Here is an 18,226-nt window from a genome sequence, read left to right on the forward strand (position 1 = left end):
GCTGCTGCCTAGTTTAAACACTAGTGGGAGGAGAAGGGGGCACCTGATTAGAAGAAATAAGCACACTATTGGTAAAACAGAACTGCTGTTTATTTAGGATGACTAAACAAGAGCTCAGAGAGGCAGGGGCAGCCAGAGCAGGGTTTAATTACAAGCTTGTTCTAGCCCTAGTTGATTGCAGCAGCGCATACAAATACACAATACAACTGTACCTTCATGCGCAGACCCCTTGCTGCTGTGGCTTCCTAGAAGTCTAGCGCACAGATCAGGGCTACGCCCCGTTTGATCCAGTGCCTCTGGGACTTACTGCTGGGGATCTCCACTGCAATCACATAATTGGTAGAATGACCTGTTGTTGACAATGTCCCTGTAATGGAAACAGGTAAAGCTGAACCCAGGACTGGTACGTTTCTATACATGGAAAAAAAAATCTCATCCCTCTCACAGCACCCCCTGCTGTGACTCATGGACAAGTGGTAGCTGCTCTAACATCAAAGTTACTGCAGAAGCATCCTGTCCTTGTACTACTCTGCCTACAGTGTGTCTCGAGCCAGTCATTTAGTAACATTTCTGCAGCTGAGATGGGACCGTGCTGTCCTGTATCAGTTTTTATACAGCACTCGTCACGGTGTTAGTTAAGCATCCTCTAAGAGTGCATCTAGCATATACTGGTTCTCTTATCCTGTCCTGAGGGCTGAGCGGGAGAAGTGTGGGCAGTGGCGTGTCTTGCCTTGGAAGGCTTTTTAAAATGTATTAAATATAAACCACAGAGCACCAGGTGTATTTATTAGAGAAGACACGGGCAAAGAAATGCATCTTGAGGGCTGGGATGGTCCATGATTACTGGGGAAGTTAATGGATAAGGCTCTGCTTGATACGAAAATACTCCTGCTTGTTCTGTTAGCATCACGCTAATAGGTTCTGCCTGCATAGTCTTGAACATGGATAATAAAGCCACCCAAGCAGGGCTGTTATTACACAGCTAAGAAACCTGGTCGCTCTGTCATCCTGCCATTCATGTCAATGGGGCCAGTAGGAACCAGGTCTATTGTTCACATGAGAGTTGTAATGTAGTGTCATCTTGCCAGGGTCTTTGAGCATGAGCACTAGCCCTGCAGTGAAGGAGAAAGAGCCCAGCTGCTGCTTTATCTCCCTAGGTACTAGTGCTGTTCCCTCACAGCTTATGCTTTGGGAGCCCTCCCTGGTTTCCTTACCTGCTCGAGTGAGCGTCTTGTAGATCGGGCACAGGTAGAAGCCTGTGGTTGGAGGTTTGCGGTTGGGAACAGGGACGAGCCAGATCACTGCCATCTCTGTGTAAAGCTCCTTGGGGCGTGACTCTGCTACCTGAAAGGAGAGGGGATCCCAGCGAGCACCTTCCAGAAACAGGCCTTGAATATAACAGCCCTCGGCGGGACGCTGGGTCAGCTCGCTCACTGACTCTCTCATCACCTAACGGCCCGAGGAAGAGCAGAATGTCACAAGAAGCTCACCACTAAACATCAGGACAGCGATCAATTCCTAACTGAGCACACCTCCCCTCCACCCTGCCCTGCTGCCAGCTAGCACCAGGAACTAGTGTAAACCTCCTGCTTCTAACAGCTGTGCTGCTTCCCAGGAGGGGCTGTGTTCCAGCCAGTCAGTCCCATTCATAAAAGGCTCTGAAAATGGTGGCCAGAAACAGCCCCAAGGGGACTCCCCTGCTTGAGATTTTCAGGCATACGGAGCGTGCACAACTCTCACTGCAGTCAATGGAAGCTGTGAGTAGTCGGTAGCTCTGAAACCAGGCCCTGCGGTGGAGGGGTGTGACCATGTGGGTGCACATACATATAACTGCCACGTGGGGGCACTCCTTGCTCTCAGCAGGTGGTGGCTAAAATGTCTAAGTCAGGCTTTTGGGCCCGCGTGCTGAGTGAGGCCTTTTGGAGGCGCGTGTTTGGGATTTGTCCCTGGGCTCTTCCAACAAGGCTAGTTGGGACGGATGAGCGGTCCTTCCCCCACGCTGGAGCCCTAACTTCCAAAAGTCAGTTAAACGTAGTGTAGCCTGAGTGGTATGCAAAGGGCAGTCTACAGCAAGTGCTCCAGGCTATGTAGTGCTCCATGGCTGACCTGTTAGGCAGTGGCGTCGAAGGGGTGTGAGTCTCTACTCTGCTTGAGTTTGGTTTCTACTGCTGGAGAGCCAGCCAGTACCAATTCAAGGTAATGGCCCTTGGGTCACTGACCTGAAAGTCAAATGCAATGGTGTCGATGGAGATGACTGATTTCCTGGCAAAGTTCTGCAGCGTCCCTGTGAGAAAGGCTTGGGGGAAGAAGAAGCCACTGATCCAGAACACAGGTGGGATCCCCTTAGTGATCCATCGCTGCAGGAAGTCAATCCGCTGCAGCAGGTCATTAACCCAGGAGGCCAAGGGCTTCAGGGATGGATATGCCTGCAGGAGGAGACCAACAAGGGAGTGCTTTGTGCGGTCCTGAATCTTCACGCTAGTTTAGGCACCCGTCCAGCTGTAACAGGCTGCACCTGCTGCTTGTATTCTGCAGCCAACCAACCCACAAGAGGCTAGTGGGGAAGGGGTGTCTTACAACAACTGAAAAAGGCCCTGTTTCCCATCCAGACCAGCTGCTGTAGGGGTAGGGGTAGGGAAGGGATTGCTTCAAAAAAGCTAGGAGGTGGACCTTTGTGCCAGGGTCTAGGCTGTGCACACCACTAACCCCCCCACAACAATTTGGACGCTTTCTGTGTTTCGGCTTCCATTTAGAGTAAACAGATTTGCATATTCACTGTATAGTTCTTAGGAAACAAATACACAGTGATTATGCAAATCCCTGCCCTCCAGCTAGTGCGAGTCAATCGGAGTGCAGGGACTCACATAGTGTCGGGCTGAGAAATAACTGCACAGTGATTTTATGCAAATAAGACTCCCACAACCTGTCCCAGCAGGGAATTGCATATCTGAGTAACAATGCCATTGTGCACAGATATTTAGGGAGCATCACTGCCCTCTGGTGGGCTGAGACGATTCCAGGCAAGTATAACAAGTAATGCCAAGGTGCTGAAGGATGGGCTGAAGGTTCTAGGTGGTTTGGGTTCTTTCCATGATAAAAGAGTCCTGATGCTTTTCAAAACATGGCAGAAAATTTACCTTTGACACGGTCCCTCAGCAAAGGCTCTTAAGCAAAGTAAATGGTCATGGTATAAGAGGGAAGGTCCTCTCATGGATCAGTTACTGGTTAAGCAATAGGAAACTAAGGGTAGGAATAAATGGTAAATTTTCAGAATGGAGAGAGGTAAATAGTGGTGTCCCCAGGGGTCTGCACTGGGCCCAGTCCTATTCAACATATTCATAAATGATCTGTAAAAAGGGGTAAACAGTGAGGTGGCAAAATTTGCAGCTGATACAAAACTACTCAAGATAGTTAAGTCCCAAGCAGATTGTGAAGAGCTACAAAGGGATCCCACAAAACTGTGTGACTGGGCAACAAAATGGCAGATGAAATTCAATGTTGATAAATGCAAAGTAATGCACCCTGAACAACATAATCCCAACTATACATATAAAATGATGGGGTCTAAATGAGCTGTTACCACTCAAGAAAGAGATCTCGGAGTCATTGCGGATAGTTCTCCAAAAACATCCACTCAATGTGCAGCAGCAGCCAAAAAACTGAACCGAATGTTGGGAATCAATAATAAAGGGATGGATAATAAGACATAAAATATCATGTTGCCTCTATATAAATCCATGGTATGCCCACATCTTGAATACTGCTGTAGATGTGGTTGCCCCATCTCAAAAACATATATCGGAATTGGAAAAGATTCAGAAAAGGGCAACAAAAATGATTAGGGGTATGGAACAGCTTCTGTGAGGAGAGAGAAGATTGGAACTTTTCAGCTTGGAAAAGAGACAACTAAGGGCGGATATGATTGAGGTCTATAAAATCATGACTGGTGTGGAGAAAGTAAATAAGGAAGTGTATTTACTCCTTCTCATAACACAAGAACTAGGGGTCACTAAATGAAATTAATAGGCAGCAGGTTTAAAACAAACAAAAGGCAGTATTTCTTCACACAATGCACAGTCAACCTGTGGAACTCTTTGCCAGAGGATGTTGTGAAGGCCAAGACTATAACAGGGTTCAAAAGAGAACTAGTTAAATTAATGGCGCATAGGTCCATCAATGGCTATTAGCCAGGATAGGCAGGGATGGTGTCCCTAACCTCTGTTAGCCAGAAGCTGGGAATGGGCGACGGGATGGATCACTTGTTCTGTTCTGTTCATTCCCTCTGGGGCACCTGGCCTTGGCCACTGTCGGAAGACAGGATACTGGCCTAGATGGACCTTTGGTCTGATCCAGTAGGGCTGTTCTTATGTTCTTAATAGGTAAATGTGGGACTTAGTAGAGAAATAGCTGCAATTGCCTAAGATGGACTAAGAGGGCAGTCAGACTTGCAAACCTATTTGTAAAGCTCTGCTTGTGCACCTCAATCTTGACCTGCAACATGCCTGCATTTTCAGCCCAAGGTATGCATGTCATACTGTGGGGTGGTTTTTGGGTGTGGTTCAGAGCCCACTGGGGACTAGCATAAGACCCACTAATTCATTTCAGTATGGGTCTGAATCAGAATCCTTCTAATGGGGAAGTTCTAGTTTCATTGACCCCTGTGCCAGCTCTTAAGTCTCGTTTGTTCAAGCCCTGAGCTGCTTCACCTTGAAGAAAGGACCATGCATGCGATATTCAAAAGCTGATGAGCCAATGCTCCTGAACAGACAGGTGGATGCATACCTTGGCGTTCCAGAGCTCTGGAACGATATTGTTGAACAAGCTGTTGGCCATGAGCTCTAACTGGGAGGACATCACCACCAGGCCCTTTAGAGCTTTCAGCAAATCCTGCAGAGTCAGTGCAATTACTTCCAGCAGCCGATTGTACCTGAGCAACAATGAGTAAGATAGGAGTTCTGGGGAAGGAGCAGAGCAATCCAAGACTGTGATTTATGAACACTAGCTGAGATCTTCCAATTCTGAGGAATGAGGCCATCAATGCATAAAAACAACGCCCTTCTGATGTGCTGCATGACTTTAGTCCTACTGGAGTGTGGCCTTCTGGCCTGCAGCCCCAACCCAGAGAGACTTTTGAAGAGCATGGAAAATGTCTCTAAACTCTGACCCTACTAGAATGCTTAGCTAACAATGGGAACTTGTAGTAAGTTCTTTTCGATAAATGACACCTCTTGTCTATGGGGTTCTTTCATGTCTTGGAATCTTCAAACTTCAACTGCAGGATGAATTCCACTGAATAACCTGGAGTTCCTGTATTGAAAAGATGCTCGATCTCTGCAGGACAGGTGGGATTTTAAGGCTGCAGGCCTGATCTGTTGTTACTAAGGCAACATTAGAACCTAATCAAAGCCGGAACTCCAGTCCCACCACATGTGGTGCAAGAGGCACTTGGTACCTTCCACGAGGACCAGCTGAAAAGCGACTAAGTTGCTGCTTTTCCCCTCTCCAGCAATGGCTGCTCTGAGAGCCTGCATAGCCATTTCCTTTCCCACTGGGGGCACAAGCTCACGTGCCAGTTCCCCTAGTGGTTCTGAAGAGGAGGCGTGGACCTGCAGACTGCAAGGCTGGGTGTGAATAAGAGCTTTACCTGATCACCTCCTGCACCAGCACTGTGTTCATGGACTCCTCGTACAGCACCGGGTATTTCAGCATCACCTCCTGCAGGTTAATGGGATCAGGGACCTTCTTCAAGATGTCCTTTGACACCTCCTCTACAAGCTATAAAGTAGATGGAAGAAGGCATGAGAAGCTGCTCTGGAAATGGCTTCTGGGTAGAGAACTTAAGAGGCAGCTGCCTTCTTAATTGGGCAGCAGAAGGAACGAGCCTGACCAAGGTCAAAGGGGAAATGAATCACTTCTGTTCCCTGGGGCCAAACTTACACATAGGGTTAACAGTAACTTTGCTGCTGGTTATTTCCTCCAAAAAATGCTCCCTGAAGGGGGAATTCTTGAGTTGCAAAGTAAAGGCCTCTCCCTGACATGCTCTAGAGGTCATCCTTGAGGGGACTCCTTGGGGAGCTCAATGGACAGGCTTATTGGGGAAATTAAGGCAAAGTATTGGTGGTGATAAACCACATGCAAAGGAAATGATTGCTGCCAAGAGTGACTTGAGACACTGAGCGACTTAAGGTGGGGGAGGGAATATCTTTTATTGGACCTGCTTCTGTTGGTCAGAGAGACACATTTTCAAGCTTCACAGAGCTCTTCTTCATGTCTAGAGCTAGGTACCTACATATCTTTGAGGATTTGGGCCTACGTATTTAGCTCCTTTTATTATGTTGTTCTCTCATCCACCAGGAGGTGGCAAAGACTCACCTGGCTGAATTGATACCACAGCTGTGTATAGGAAAGGACGTTTTCTTGTCAAAATACAGTGCACTAACCTCACAGGAAGTGCTAACTCCAAATCAGTTGTTACACGACTGCCCAGCTTCCTGCCAGATCTTTTAGGGAATCTCATTCCCAGTAAGGGTGTAATGGGACGGGAACTATATTCCATCCCTATAATCAACACTGCTCACCATCCCAGAGCTGCTTTCGCTCCACGTACACAATGCCTACGTGATCCCAGAATAGGAAATGCCTCCCCCATGTCTTTGGGAATGGGAGGCAACAATGCTTTAGCAGTGCTCAGCAATGCTGTGCAACTATTCCAGTCAGGACATGAAGAACAGTACCAAGGGAGTTTCATGTCCCCAGACCAGGACACAAAGGCTAATGCCCCTGCGCAAAATGCTGTGTGATTTTTAATGAGCAGAAGGGGTCAGGCCACTATTTTATTGTCTCTGAATGCTACCTCCAGCTGCAAAGCACCCTACCGTCAGTCCTGAGTCAGGGAAAAGAGTGCCAGCTACTGACTCACTAATAGCACATCTTGTAGCTCCAGGGTTATCCTTGGGGAGCAGGAGCGAAGGACCTTCCCTCCAAGGACTGACTAGACCCGATCCTGATTGCCTTGTAAAATCTAGCTAGAGGGAATATGGCTGTAGTAGGCAGCAGTAATCAGTGGAGGGCAGGCTTTACCTTTCTCTGTCCCACGTAGCAATTCAAACCACTGAGCAGTGTATGTTACACTGAGCACGTGGCACGCTCAGCCACTGTGGCTACACACCTCCTCCCTGCCGCGGCCTCCTGAGGTGGATGTCTTTGGCTGCAGCTGAATGATGGCCCCGAGCAGGGCAAAGGTCTCGTTCTGAGCAAAGGTTATGTTGGCGTTGTCATGTAAGCCAAATATCTCCGGGATGTCATTGAGTGGCAGACTCTTGATATATTGGATGTATCCCTAGGGTGAAATCAGCCAAATAGGGAGATTTGAGGTGGGGAGTGTGCATTGGGAGGGAGGAGGGAGAAACAGCATGATTATATTCTGATGGTTATTGGCCCAGCAGAGTTTGAAAGAGGAGAGGAATATGACACATGCCTGTTTGAGAACCTTTGGACTTCCTGGCTTTTATACAGCCTCGTATCTTACATGATGATGCACCAACAGAATGTTGTCAGACGTGGCTAGTTTGGGATGCCCCAGCACCAGAAAGGGGACAGGAAAGGAATCAGAGAATGGTAACAAGAGTGATGAAGGGCTGACCTGGGCGGGAAGCTGAGGAGAATGCCGTATGTGGGGTGGAGCTCAGCTACGCACTAAAGGAGAAGGGATGTGAGGGCAGCAATCTGGAGAAGCAGCACATACACTCATTAAAGAGACAAGGTGGGTGAGGTATCTTTTATTGGACCAACTTCTGTTGGGGAGAGAGACCAGCTGTCGAGCCATGAAGAGCTCTGTCTCTCCTCCCCAACAGAAGTGGGTCCAATAAAGATATTACTTAACTCAGTCTCTTTAATATCCTGGGACCGACACGGCTACAGCACCACTGCTTACACTCATAAAGATAGACAAGCAAGTGTCAAAATCAGTAGGCTAATGCTGGTAAGGGTTCCACCTCTGTGTCCACTTCTGGTGGTATTAGTCTAGATAATAATCTATACTCAAACTACATATTATAAGGGTAGAGTCTTACTTTGGGGATTCTGACAACAGCTACAAGCTAATGAAGAATCACTCATGTCGCTTCTATTGCCACCAGAAGTCGTCAATAAAAAGTCTTCTATTGTGCAGCTGGACATACTTTTACATCATTATTATTTGTATGATGGTAGTGCCTAGGAGCCCAATGTGCTAGGTGCTGTACAAACACAGACAAAGACAGCCCTGCCTCACGGAGCTTACAATCTACGTTGATTCTCTTGCTGTGAGATGCAGGTACAGAGTCAGATAAAAGCGGAAGATTTGCAGGCTTTTATTACCTTGTACTTTCTGATAATTCACTGTGACAATATCACATTCTTCCAGAAGATGATCTCACATTTGGAGTCTCCAGGTTCTATTTAGCATTCTGCTCTGTGCCTGTGTGTCTAGGAGAACATGTGGGTTTACAAGCTGAGTACTTACATTAAGATCATAGGTGGTGCTGATCTGTCTGTAGATCCCTGACTCGGAATAAGCAAAATCCTCAGTTAGAACTTCCGGCTTGTAGAAATCTTCTAATATATTCATGATGCAACGCCTGTCCCAATCATCTGTCACTCGGCCTCCATAATTGATCTCACCAGCTGTATACTTCAGAACCTGCAAAGGACAGTGTTACTTTAGAAGCAACATCCTACCCCAAAGAACTAGTTGCAAATGTCAAGCTGGGACACGAACTTGAATCTCAGCAAGAAAGGAAATGAAGGATGACTTGGTAAATCTTTGGGAAAGTTTGTCTCGCTGCATGGTCTGTTATAAATTCTAGTCCATAACATGAGGGAAATTACTGCTGGGAACAAGCCTGCAATGGTAGGAATGTAGTCTACTGCATGCAATATCTCTAAATGTATATGGTTTTTGGAATTGTGGGTGGTAGGGCAATCATTTCAGGGGCACTCCAGCCCTCTGGTCTCCATGGCGAACATAGGGGCCCACCAGAAGCCTAGGGATGGCCAAAGTATGGGCAGAGGCCCATGGAATGGGAGTTATGATATTCCACGCAGGTTCTGCAGAACAGATCAGTGCTTGTATATTTTGCTGCTGCTGGATTTGTGTGAGACTGCAAACAATTCCATGCAAGTTTCCACAACAGTCAGAGGGGATGTGCCTGAACACACAGACAGATCGAGCTTCTGAAATCCTAGTTTTCTAACCAACGTCTTCTAGGTTGTCTCCAGACACCTTCAATGCTGCCCTCCACCCCTCCGGCATCACACCCTCTATTGCTTCCATGGACTTTCCCAGCTGTGTAGAGTTCCCGCACTCACAACAGAGTACATGCAGCCTCCTTATGCACCAGCAACCTCTCCAGCACCCATTCAGAGGTAAGGCAGACCAGTTCTCCATTCCTACCTTGTACGGGATGTCTGCATATTCGTCCAAGAACATCTTTAGCTGGCTGATGCAGATGCGGAGGTCTCCATCCGTGAACTCATATGGGATATTGAACCCCAGTGGCCCAAACTTCCGCCGCTCCAGGGCATTTCCATGGAACAGGCAAAGTGACAGCAGCAAGGCCTTAAACTCTGAGATCTACAGGACATGGGGACAATAAGAGGAACAAATAGTATTTGACCAGTGGTTGGCTTCCACTTTTTGGATGAGATATGTATGCTCTTAGGCCCATCAGCAGGTGGAAAGCTGAAGTGCCCAACCTGCTGATTTCAGAAGGCTAACAAGGAGCCCAGCCCAAAGGTATGGAATATTGGCTCCAGCTATGCCATTTTGGAAAGTCATGGGCCAACATTTTCAAACTTGAGTGTCTAAAGTTATGATTCTATATAAGGATATGAGGGTGAATTTTAGATATCCAAGTTCGAAAAGGTAAGCCACAATATTTCCAATAGGCGCCCCAGAGGCAATTCCAGTTCCTGATTTTTGAAATATGTGACGGAACCCATATTCCCGAGGTTCCATGCCAGGAGAGGGATACTCAGCCTGTAAGGCCCTACAAAACCAGTGTGCTCCTCGGTGATCCAATGGTAGCAGGAAGAATGAGTCTAGCCAGGTGGTCAAGGCAGAGAGCTGGGGGAAAGTTTGTGGTTCTTACCTTGGAGCATGAATTCAGGAAGTCATCACTCAGGCTAATGTAGGACTTCAGCAGATTGGCCTTGACACCTCGTGGGGGCTCAATGGTCATCTTGGAGCCATTCTGGAGGATGGACACTGGGAACTGGTTACTGGGTAAACTGGTGAGCCAAAGGCGAAAGTCACGGTGCACCTAGACAATTAAAGGGACCGTAAGTGCACTGAGGTTAAGTTTAAGATACCTGTTTACTAAGGAAGTTAAGTGGAAGCCTTCTTAACTGGAGGTCCTCCTCCCTCACTACCAGGCAATGCTCTTCCCAACTCAGATGGAACAAACCTCTCCAGAGGGATCCCTTTCTCCTCAGATCCCCTGTGCTCAGAATCACTGGAAACTCTTTCAGCAGAGATGCCTGCTCAACTACCCAGCCCCATGAAAGGCTTTTCTGTTGATGAGCAGACCTATCCCAGTTAGATACCAAGATGTGTGGCACATTGTTATCTCCCAAAGTTCTAATACAATGCAATAATCTGTCTGCCAGGTTTTAAAATGGGTTTTATTAATGAGGTAGGGTAATCCATCAGCTAGAACAATTCTATTGCTGTCACATGGCGGGCACATCTCTGGTGGTCATCACCAGGGTGGCTGTAGCTGCTGGAAGTGGTGCAGTTTTTCTGTATCAAGTGTGAGCCGTTTGAGGGCAAAGAGCAGAAACACTCAGACTGAGTCAGACATCAAAGATGATACAACAGTCTAGGAGGTAGCTATAACTCCGCTTGTTGATGGCTTCACAAATTAGGACTACTACTTTGAATTCATGACATGGACAGACCTGACCTAACTAGACAGTGTTAACGAAGAACCAAGCAGTGGGTGAATCAAGTAGTCCCTGCTCAGTATCACGAGCAAGATTTGAAGGTAGGTAACTGCAGTCCAACCCAACTATGGCTCACTGGTATCTGTACTATACTGTGGTAAGAAGCAAGCATCTCTGGATAAGGTGGGTACGAGCTGTTTGCTGAGAAAAACAAAACAAGTGAGAAAATGCCACCAACAATGGCCTCTGTCAGGCAGCTCTTGGAACATGCAATTTATCAGTCATACATACAGTTATGTATATTCAAGTGTCCCCTGTCAACAATGGATGGGGGATAGATAGCACAGGACATCTTGTTCCTAAAATGACGGTGCTACCACCTGCTCCAGAAGTCATCCTTGTCTTTGTGCAACATGGCTTTGAGAGTACCTGTGCAACAAGGAGATGCAAATGCCGCAGGAAGACTTGGTGTGCTCCGATGTATGCAACTGTGAGTGACGAGAGTAGCAACAGAGTATTGAATGCACTGGGCACAGATTCTGTGGGGGAGTAGAAATGTTTCAACTATCTGCCAATTAGTGTGGCTACTTTTGTGAGTAAATATAACTCGAGGGGGTGTTGCACTAGAGATTCAGTAGCTCATAGTTAGATGTAGGGTTATATAAGAATGTATGGTTATAATTGTTATTCAGATGCTATATTTATACAAGACATTCTACAGTCCTTCTACTAAGAGTCATTTCTGTTATATAAGTAGTTTACATGGTATGCTGCATTCAGTGATAGTAGGCAGATAATTACAGTTATACCATGTGTGCTTTAGACTTGTCTCTGGCTGAGCAAAAATATGTTTTATATTAGGGGGTAGGTGTCTTCTTATCTGCACAGCTTCCTAAAAATCGCAGACAGAATTTTTTTCTCAAATCAGTCCACTCTACAAACAATGGCAAATATTTTGATGTATTACATGGAAGAAACAAGCTCATATTGCCATAACCAATGACACAAAAGTACAGGAAAATGCATAAAATGTATCACCGGGGTAAATATTTCCCAAACTTTCCAAAACTGTACTATTTTGAGTATATAGTTGCATTATCAATTAAGCTTCCTGCTCATTTTGCTCAAAATTAAGCTATGTTTCTATGAGTGATGGTCCTTTCTGTGATTTTATTATTCTTTTCAGATTGGATGCCCGATAACGTTTAAACATTACGTGATATAGAAAAACTGCTTCCAGCACCTACCGCCCCCTTGGTGATGACCACCGGATATGTGCCTAACATGTGGTAACAATGACATTTTTCTAGATGCTGTGTTTCCCCTTAGTGCCCAAAATGGGTCCAGGCTTGTAGACTAACAGATCCACTGGAGGCTCTTCCACTGGACATGGGCCTCCTGCTATTGTGCTCCTTCTAGTGTTATAAGCTACTATCCACTCTCTAGCCAGCCCAGGCAGCTCTTTGTCATTGGGGAGGCTCTCTGAAGAGAGCTCTAGAGTGACAAGGACTGACCATCATTCCTCCCACATCTGTAACTGCCTTAAGAGGTGTAACATAGAAGCTTGAATCTCCCAGGCTGGAAATGTCAGTGAGTGATTATGGCAGTAAAGGGGTGATGGCTCCTAACACAAGGCAAATGGAGTGACCAGGCCCCCAGTGCAATATTCCATCAGAGGGATGGAAACAGCGGGTGGAACTGGGAAGATGATAACGGAGGGAGGGTACTTAACTGGACTGGTAGAGGAGAAGCAATTATAGTGCCATTGAAGTGATGTCATTGAGTTGATATATGAAAAGGTAAGTGTTAAGAATTGTTAACATTGGGCTGGAGGAGGAGGTGTGCACAGGGCAGCAGTGCATCATGGGACTCGTGAGCCACATCCTACCAAATAGGCAACTAACCCTGCCCACACTGAATGGGTGTGGGAAAAGAGATTACAGGAAAAGAGAGTCTCCTTCCTGGTCCAGAGCAGAGGAAGCTGGGTAAAGCTGTGGAATAAAACACGAGGCTGAGATTCAAGGAGAAATCCATGTGTGTGTTTGTGTAACCTTGTCAGGATTGATGCTCTCAATGAGTCTCTCCAGCGAAGGCATCCAGCTTGGGGCTAAGTGGCAGTTCTGGAAGAAGACCCACTTCCCACGTTCCATAGCACTTCGCATCATAGCCTCGGCTCGGGGACCCTAAGGAAGAAAACCAAAATCCCCCAACTTTACCATACCTACTATATGCCATATTGTTTGTTAGAATGACTGCATGTGACATCAGTGCTCAAAAGACATTCAAACCATTTAAGCTACTTTTCCACTCAACAGCTGATGCCCGCACAAACCAAATGGCAAAATTCCAACCAAACCAGTGTCTCAGAAAAGCATCTCAACAGTATAAGAGGGACATAGCCCACAGTTAAGTCTATGCCTGAAGTTAGTTTTGCTTTCCACATGCTTTTATAATGAAGGTTTAAACAAAAAAATTCTGTTCCAAAAGAGAAATTGGAGAGAGAAACTACAAACGTCCAACTAGAGGCATTTCTAAGCCACTGAAGAAATGCGAGTGGATGTCGCTGCTGAATGAAATCCTCAAGCCACTAGGAACTTCTGCGCCCGGCTGGGACCCAAAGGGGGCGTTTTCAAAATGGTGGGCTAGGATTTGGATTTCCTGGAGCTACGTGAGTAAACCCTTGTGTACTGAGATGCTTGTATTGCTCTGAATGAGTGAAGTGGAACCAATGAATTACCTGACCCTGGCCCAGGGAAATAGCCGACAGCTTCTTGGAGAACTTCATTTCTTCAGCAAATTTGTAGAGATCAGCAGCTGGGTCTGTCCCAGGTGAGAGCACGAATATCAAAGGCGTAGTAGAGTTGGACTCTTTGAACACTGCAGTGAGGTCTGAAGTCTGAAAGACAGGAAGACAGGAAGACTTCTCGCTCAGAGTAATATTGGATGACCTGCACTGGGGAGGGCAAGCAAAGGGAGAAGGCATTCTTTCAGGTCCAGTGACTGCCTCTACCCCTATGTTCACTGTCATGTCTGTCCTCAGGAATCACAGTCAGCCTGATGAGTGGAAATAATCTGTTCTAGAGACAGGTCTTCGACCCAGATAATGCTTCAGGAGTCCCAGTGCAGAGGCCTTCACTCCCTCCTTTTTTAACCTATTTGCCACTGTATCCCTGGGGGCCTGATTCAAAGCTTAAGGAAGCCAAAGGGAGTCTCTCCATTGATTGTGGTGGGTTTTGGATCAGAGCGTTGGTCCCCTTCCCTTCCCTAGTTATCCATTCTAACTCCTTCCTCCTTTCCCTGCATCAGTCACTCTCACTCACCCTGTGGGCAATGTCTTCCACCACCATGTGCTCCAGGAGCCATTGATCTCCTCCTTCTGTTGCCTCCAATGAATCACTGCTTGGTACCACCACTGAAGCCTCTCTGAAAATCCAGCCCCTTGTATATGGATTTAGGTGCCTAACTCTGGGCAGCCATATTTGAAGATTGTGGCCCTATGTGTAACTGGTTTAAAATGGAGCATTTGGCAGGCAGACAGCTAGCCACACACTTCTGCCCAGACACGTCTCTTTTACCCTAATCAAACGGAAGCCATTAGCTGACAAATGGGAATTCCTGCATTTTCTTTACAGAATGCTCTCGAAAGGGTGGTTTGAACTGCTCCATGTTAAAACTGGCAAGCAGACGATATGTAAAGACTGCTTCTTAGTCTGCTACCCTGGCTCTGCCAGGGCTTTGACACTGGGGGCCCAATTTGTAAATATGGGGATACTTCTCATAAGATGTTAAAATCCCACCGTTGGTTGCTGACTGGCATTCAGGTGCATAAACTGGTTACCGAGACCTGCTCTACATCAGAAAGTTGTCCTGGTGTAACTAGGGCAGCTAGGGGTACGATTGTTTACAGATATAGGCTATGTCTACACTTCTGGCAACCTATAGCGTGCAGGTACGACACGTGTAGCTGCACACTGCAATGAAAGCCTCCAGCAGCGGGGAGGCAGAGGAGAAAGGCTCTGGCAGTGGGACACTACACTGCTAACAATAGCAGTATAGATGGGGAAGGTGCTGCTGGGTGCGTAGAAAGCTATATCGAGTACATACTCTCCTCTACTCGCCTAAGCTGGGCCTCACTGCCTACACTGCTATCTGTACCTGTGTTAGCTGGGCATGCAGTGTCTCTACTCTACGCACAGCCATAATTGTAGATGTACCTTAAGTTAGCTCAGCACGACCCATAGTATGGATGCAGCTATACTGGTATGAAGAAGCCTTGTAGCTGTATAAGTTATTTCCTTTCCCATATGAGAACAGATATAGTATAAAGTAACTTCATAATGGTATAAATGCAACCACACTGGGGGGGTTGTGCCACTTTCATTATCCTGGTATAGTTAAAGCAGTACAGCTTTCTAGTGTAGACAAGACTGTACATGCCTAAATGCTGCTTTGCACTTCCAAGTGATCTATTATGGATGCTACATTGGAAAACTCTGCTCTGCACAATGTTGATGACGATGCTTGCTTTACATTCCTATGGCATCTTTCACCCACCTCTCTCAAATGGCTTTCAAAAGGCTGGCAAGTACTTACCTTTTCCAGATGGCACATATCGTTCCAGTGGTGTGATCAAGTTCTCAGAGCAAAGTAGAGAACAGAATCTAGACCTTCTGCCTCCCTAACCTCCACTGTAACCTCCAGCCATGCCTCCTCTCTGCCTTTGATCCTACTGGGTAGTTTTCAGTGTATGGTTTTCAGTTCCAGATTAAGAGTAATTCTGAGGTTAAAGGGCAGTGAGTGGATCCATCACCACCCAGTACTCACTCAGTGAGTGCAGACAGTGCGGCTGGTGGATAGAGCATTGGACTGGGACTCAGGAGGCCTGGATTCTTTGCCTGGCTCTGCCACTGGCCTGTCGACCTTGGCCAAGTCACTTCACTGCTCAGTGCCTCAGTTTACCCATCTGCAAAATGGAGATAATGAGACTGACCTGCTTTACAAAGGGTTTTGAGATCTACTGATGAAAAGTGCTGTATAAGAGCTAGGCATTATCTAAATGAGAGATGTTGTAAAGCATCCATTTAAAGCTAAATCAGCACCTGCCCCTAGCCTGGCTGGGGCAATCATGGGCAATGTGCAGTCCATTTGCATCATTCCCATCAATTCTTAATGGAAATGCCTTCTGCCATGGCATTATCTTGGCCAGTTACCTGTGGTTCGATAAAGCGCTGGTCCAGATTCATGGCCACAAAGTCCTGCATGGCGTTGGTGACCTTATCCCCTCGCAGGCAGCGTAGGGGCAGCAGCTTCTGGAAGGAGTCCAACTCGCTGTCCCACTTCCCAGGCAGGGGCTCTCTGCAAGAGAATCACACGCTGACTTTGGGTTACTCTCTGGGGATGGAAACAGATGCCAAATACATCAGCCCAAGGAAAACAACTCTCCTAAAGCCACCTGAATATGCACCAGGATTTTCTGAGATCACGTGTGGTCAGTGCCTGGATTTTAGTGATTCTTTCTCCAAGCTATATGGCTGTATTATTGTGGGAGAAGGGTCTGTACTGCCCACCACGCAGAGATCAGAATTCAGATCCACAGTTAAGGGGTGAAGGACTCACCTGTGTGGCTCAGTACTGTCAAAAATTGCACGGAACTCCTGGATATTGTCCACAAAATCATCCATAAAGCTGGAGAAATTCTTCAGGTTGCTTAAGGCCAAGATGTCACCCCACGCTCTCTCATATAGCCACTCGGGAGCTGGGTTCTCTCTCATCGTTTTAATGGCACCTCCAGACAGGAGGTAACGCCATTCGTCCTGTGGACCACACAGCACACATTTACAGTCAGCCTGTTTGGCCTTGAAGATCTCAGCGTCATACTGTGGGACATAGTCACTACTGTGTGTGGCCTTGCTGGGGCATGAAGAACAGTATGAACCAAAGGAGGTGAACCAAAGTAGGCCTGCCCTTGGCAGAATAGCAACACACCACATATTAGCTAACCAAGTAAGCACATTCCTGACCTGAGGGGAAGTTTTGTTCAAATGAGCAGGTACAAGATACAGGATTGTAATGACACATGGAAAGTAATATGTAACTTGTTCACATCAATGTATAAAAGGAGAAGTCACAGGAGATGCATCTTTGTATCAGCGTAGGGGACAGCATCCTGTTATGCCAACTGAGCCTTTACCTTGTCACGGGCATACATGTGTTAGTGTCCCTATGACCTGCAGCCCAGGGTGCAAGTACTGTGCTTTGCTGACAATAAACCTGGCTGATCGCCTCTGCCACCAAACCAAGCCTGTGATTTTTCTTTACGAATAACATTGAGGTCTGCTGAATCAGCAAGCTGCAGTCTTCGCTGCTGCCGAGTATACAGGAGCCCCCAAAACCAGCAGCAATAGCAACACCCCGCAGCACTAACTCTATGTTAAAGAAACAAAAGTCCTACAGTAACTTCATGCTGTGTTTCCCTGCCTTACTGTTACCACATGCATCTGTTAGATGGGAAGTGACAGATCTGACAATATAGTCACAGGATCAGATCATTAGATTTCCTCCACAGTACTCTGCCAATGCACCTCAATCCTTATCTCTCTAGGATTTGAAAAAGTCTATTACATTCCCTGGAAACCCTACAACAGGATGGGCAAATGGGTGGTTAATTGCCTACTACAGAGTCCTGTTTTATGAGTAGATGAGAAGGTTTGGGATCTGACTGTGGCACAGGGGAGGTCCAGTGTTAAGTTTACTCAGCAACAGTGCCTAAAGCAGAAAGCTAATTAACGAGGCAAGAAAAGGAGGACACTGAAATCTAACCTGGAAAGAAAACCACAAGTCTTATTTTGAGGAGTCCGGTGGCACCTTAAAGACTAACAGATTTATTTGGGCATAAGCTTTTGTGGGTAAAAACCCCACTTCTTCAGCTGCATGGTTTTTTACCCACGAAAGCTTATGCCCAAATACAATCTGTTAGTCTTTAAGGTGCCACCGGACTCCTCGTTGTTTTTGTGGATACAGACTAACATGACTACCCCTCTGATACTTAATCTTATTTTGGTTAGCCCATTTTCTGTAAAATCCCTTCTCTTTAACCAGATTCATCTTGATCTTTCTGGAAGCAAAGCTCTGTATGAAAGCCCAACCCTTGCAAACCCCTGGTTATTTAAGCATGGTAAGACACTCTACCATCTGCCAATCCTCCTGTGTGGCAATGAAAAGCCATTTTAATGGGACAGATAGCAGATCATCCATGAATGAGCCAGACTCGACCACCCTGAATTCCCTTTGTTTTTGTCACAGC

The 18,226-nt window shown here is 46.6% G+C and overlaps 1 protein-coding gene across 1 annotated transcript in view; it reads right to left on the reverse strand.

Annotated features, from left to right (window-relative positions):
• Nucleotides 1–72: 72 nt before the first annotated feature.
• The window catches only part of DNAH1 (dynein axonemal heavy chain 1), a 125,261-nt gene continuing 107,107 nt past the window's right edge, over nucleotides 73–18,226 (reverse strand). Inside the window, exons 67-79 of the mRNA XM_037904042.2 lie at nucleotides 16,540–16,736; nucleotides 16,134–16,278; nucleotides 13,661–13,819; nucleotides 12,975–13,106; nucleotides 10,131–10,301; nucleotides 9,434–9,613; nucleotides 8,504–8,680; nucleotides 7,169–7,339; nucleotides 5,645–5,775; nucleotides 4,783–4,927; nucleotides 2,220–2,426; nucleotides 1,215–1,449; nucleotides 73–367 (exon numbers count right to left, since the gene is read on the reverse strand). Coding sequence (XP_037759970.2) covers nucleotides 246–367; nucleotides 1,215–1,449; nucleotides 2,220–2,426; nucleotides 4,783–4,927; nucleotides 5,645–5,775; nucleotides 7,169–7,339; nucleotides 8,504–8,680; nucleotides 9,434–9,613; nucleotides 10,131–10,301; nucleotides 12,975–13,106; nucleotides 13,661–13,819; nucleotides 16,134–16,278; nucleotides 16,540–16,736 — 2,172 coding nt within the window. The 3' untranslated portion in view covers nucleotides 73–245. The remainder of the gene's footprint in view (nucleotides 368–1,214; nucleotides 1,450–2,219; nucleotides 2,427–4,782; nucleotides 4,928–5,644; nucleotides 5,776–7,168; nucleotides 7,340–8,503; nucleotides 8,681–9,433; nucleotides 9,614–10,130; nucleotides 10,302–12,974; nucleotides 13,107–13,660; nucleotides 13,820–16,133; nucleotides 16,279–16,539; nucleotides 16,737–18,226) is intronic.

Source organism: Chelonia mydas, chromosome 7 (assembly GCF_015237465.2).
Source record: "Chelonia mydas isolate rCheMyd1 chromosome 7, rCheMyd1.pri.v2, whole genome shotgun sequence".
In the NCBI taxonomy this organism is placed as follows: Eukaryota; Metazoa; Chordata; order Testudines; family Cheloniidae; genus Chelonia; species Chelonia mydas.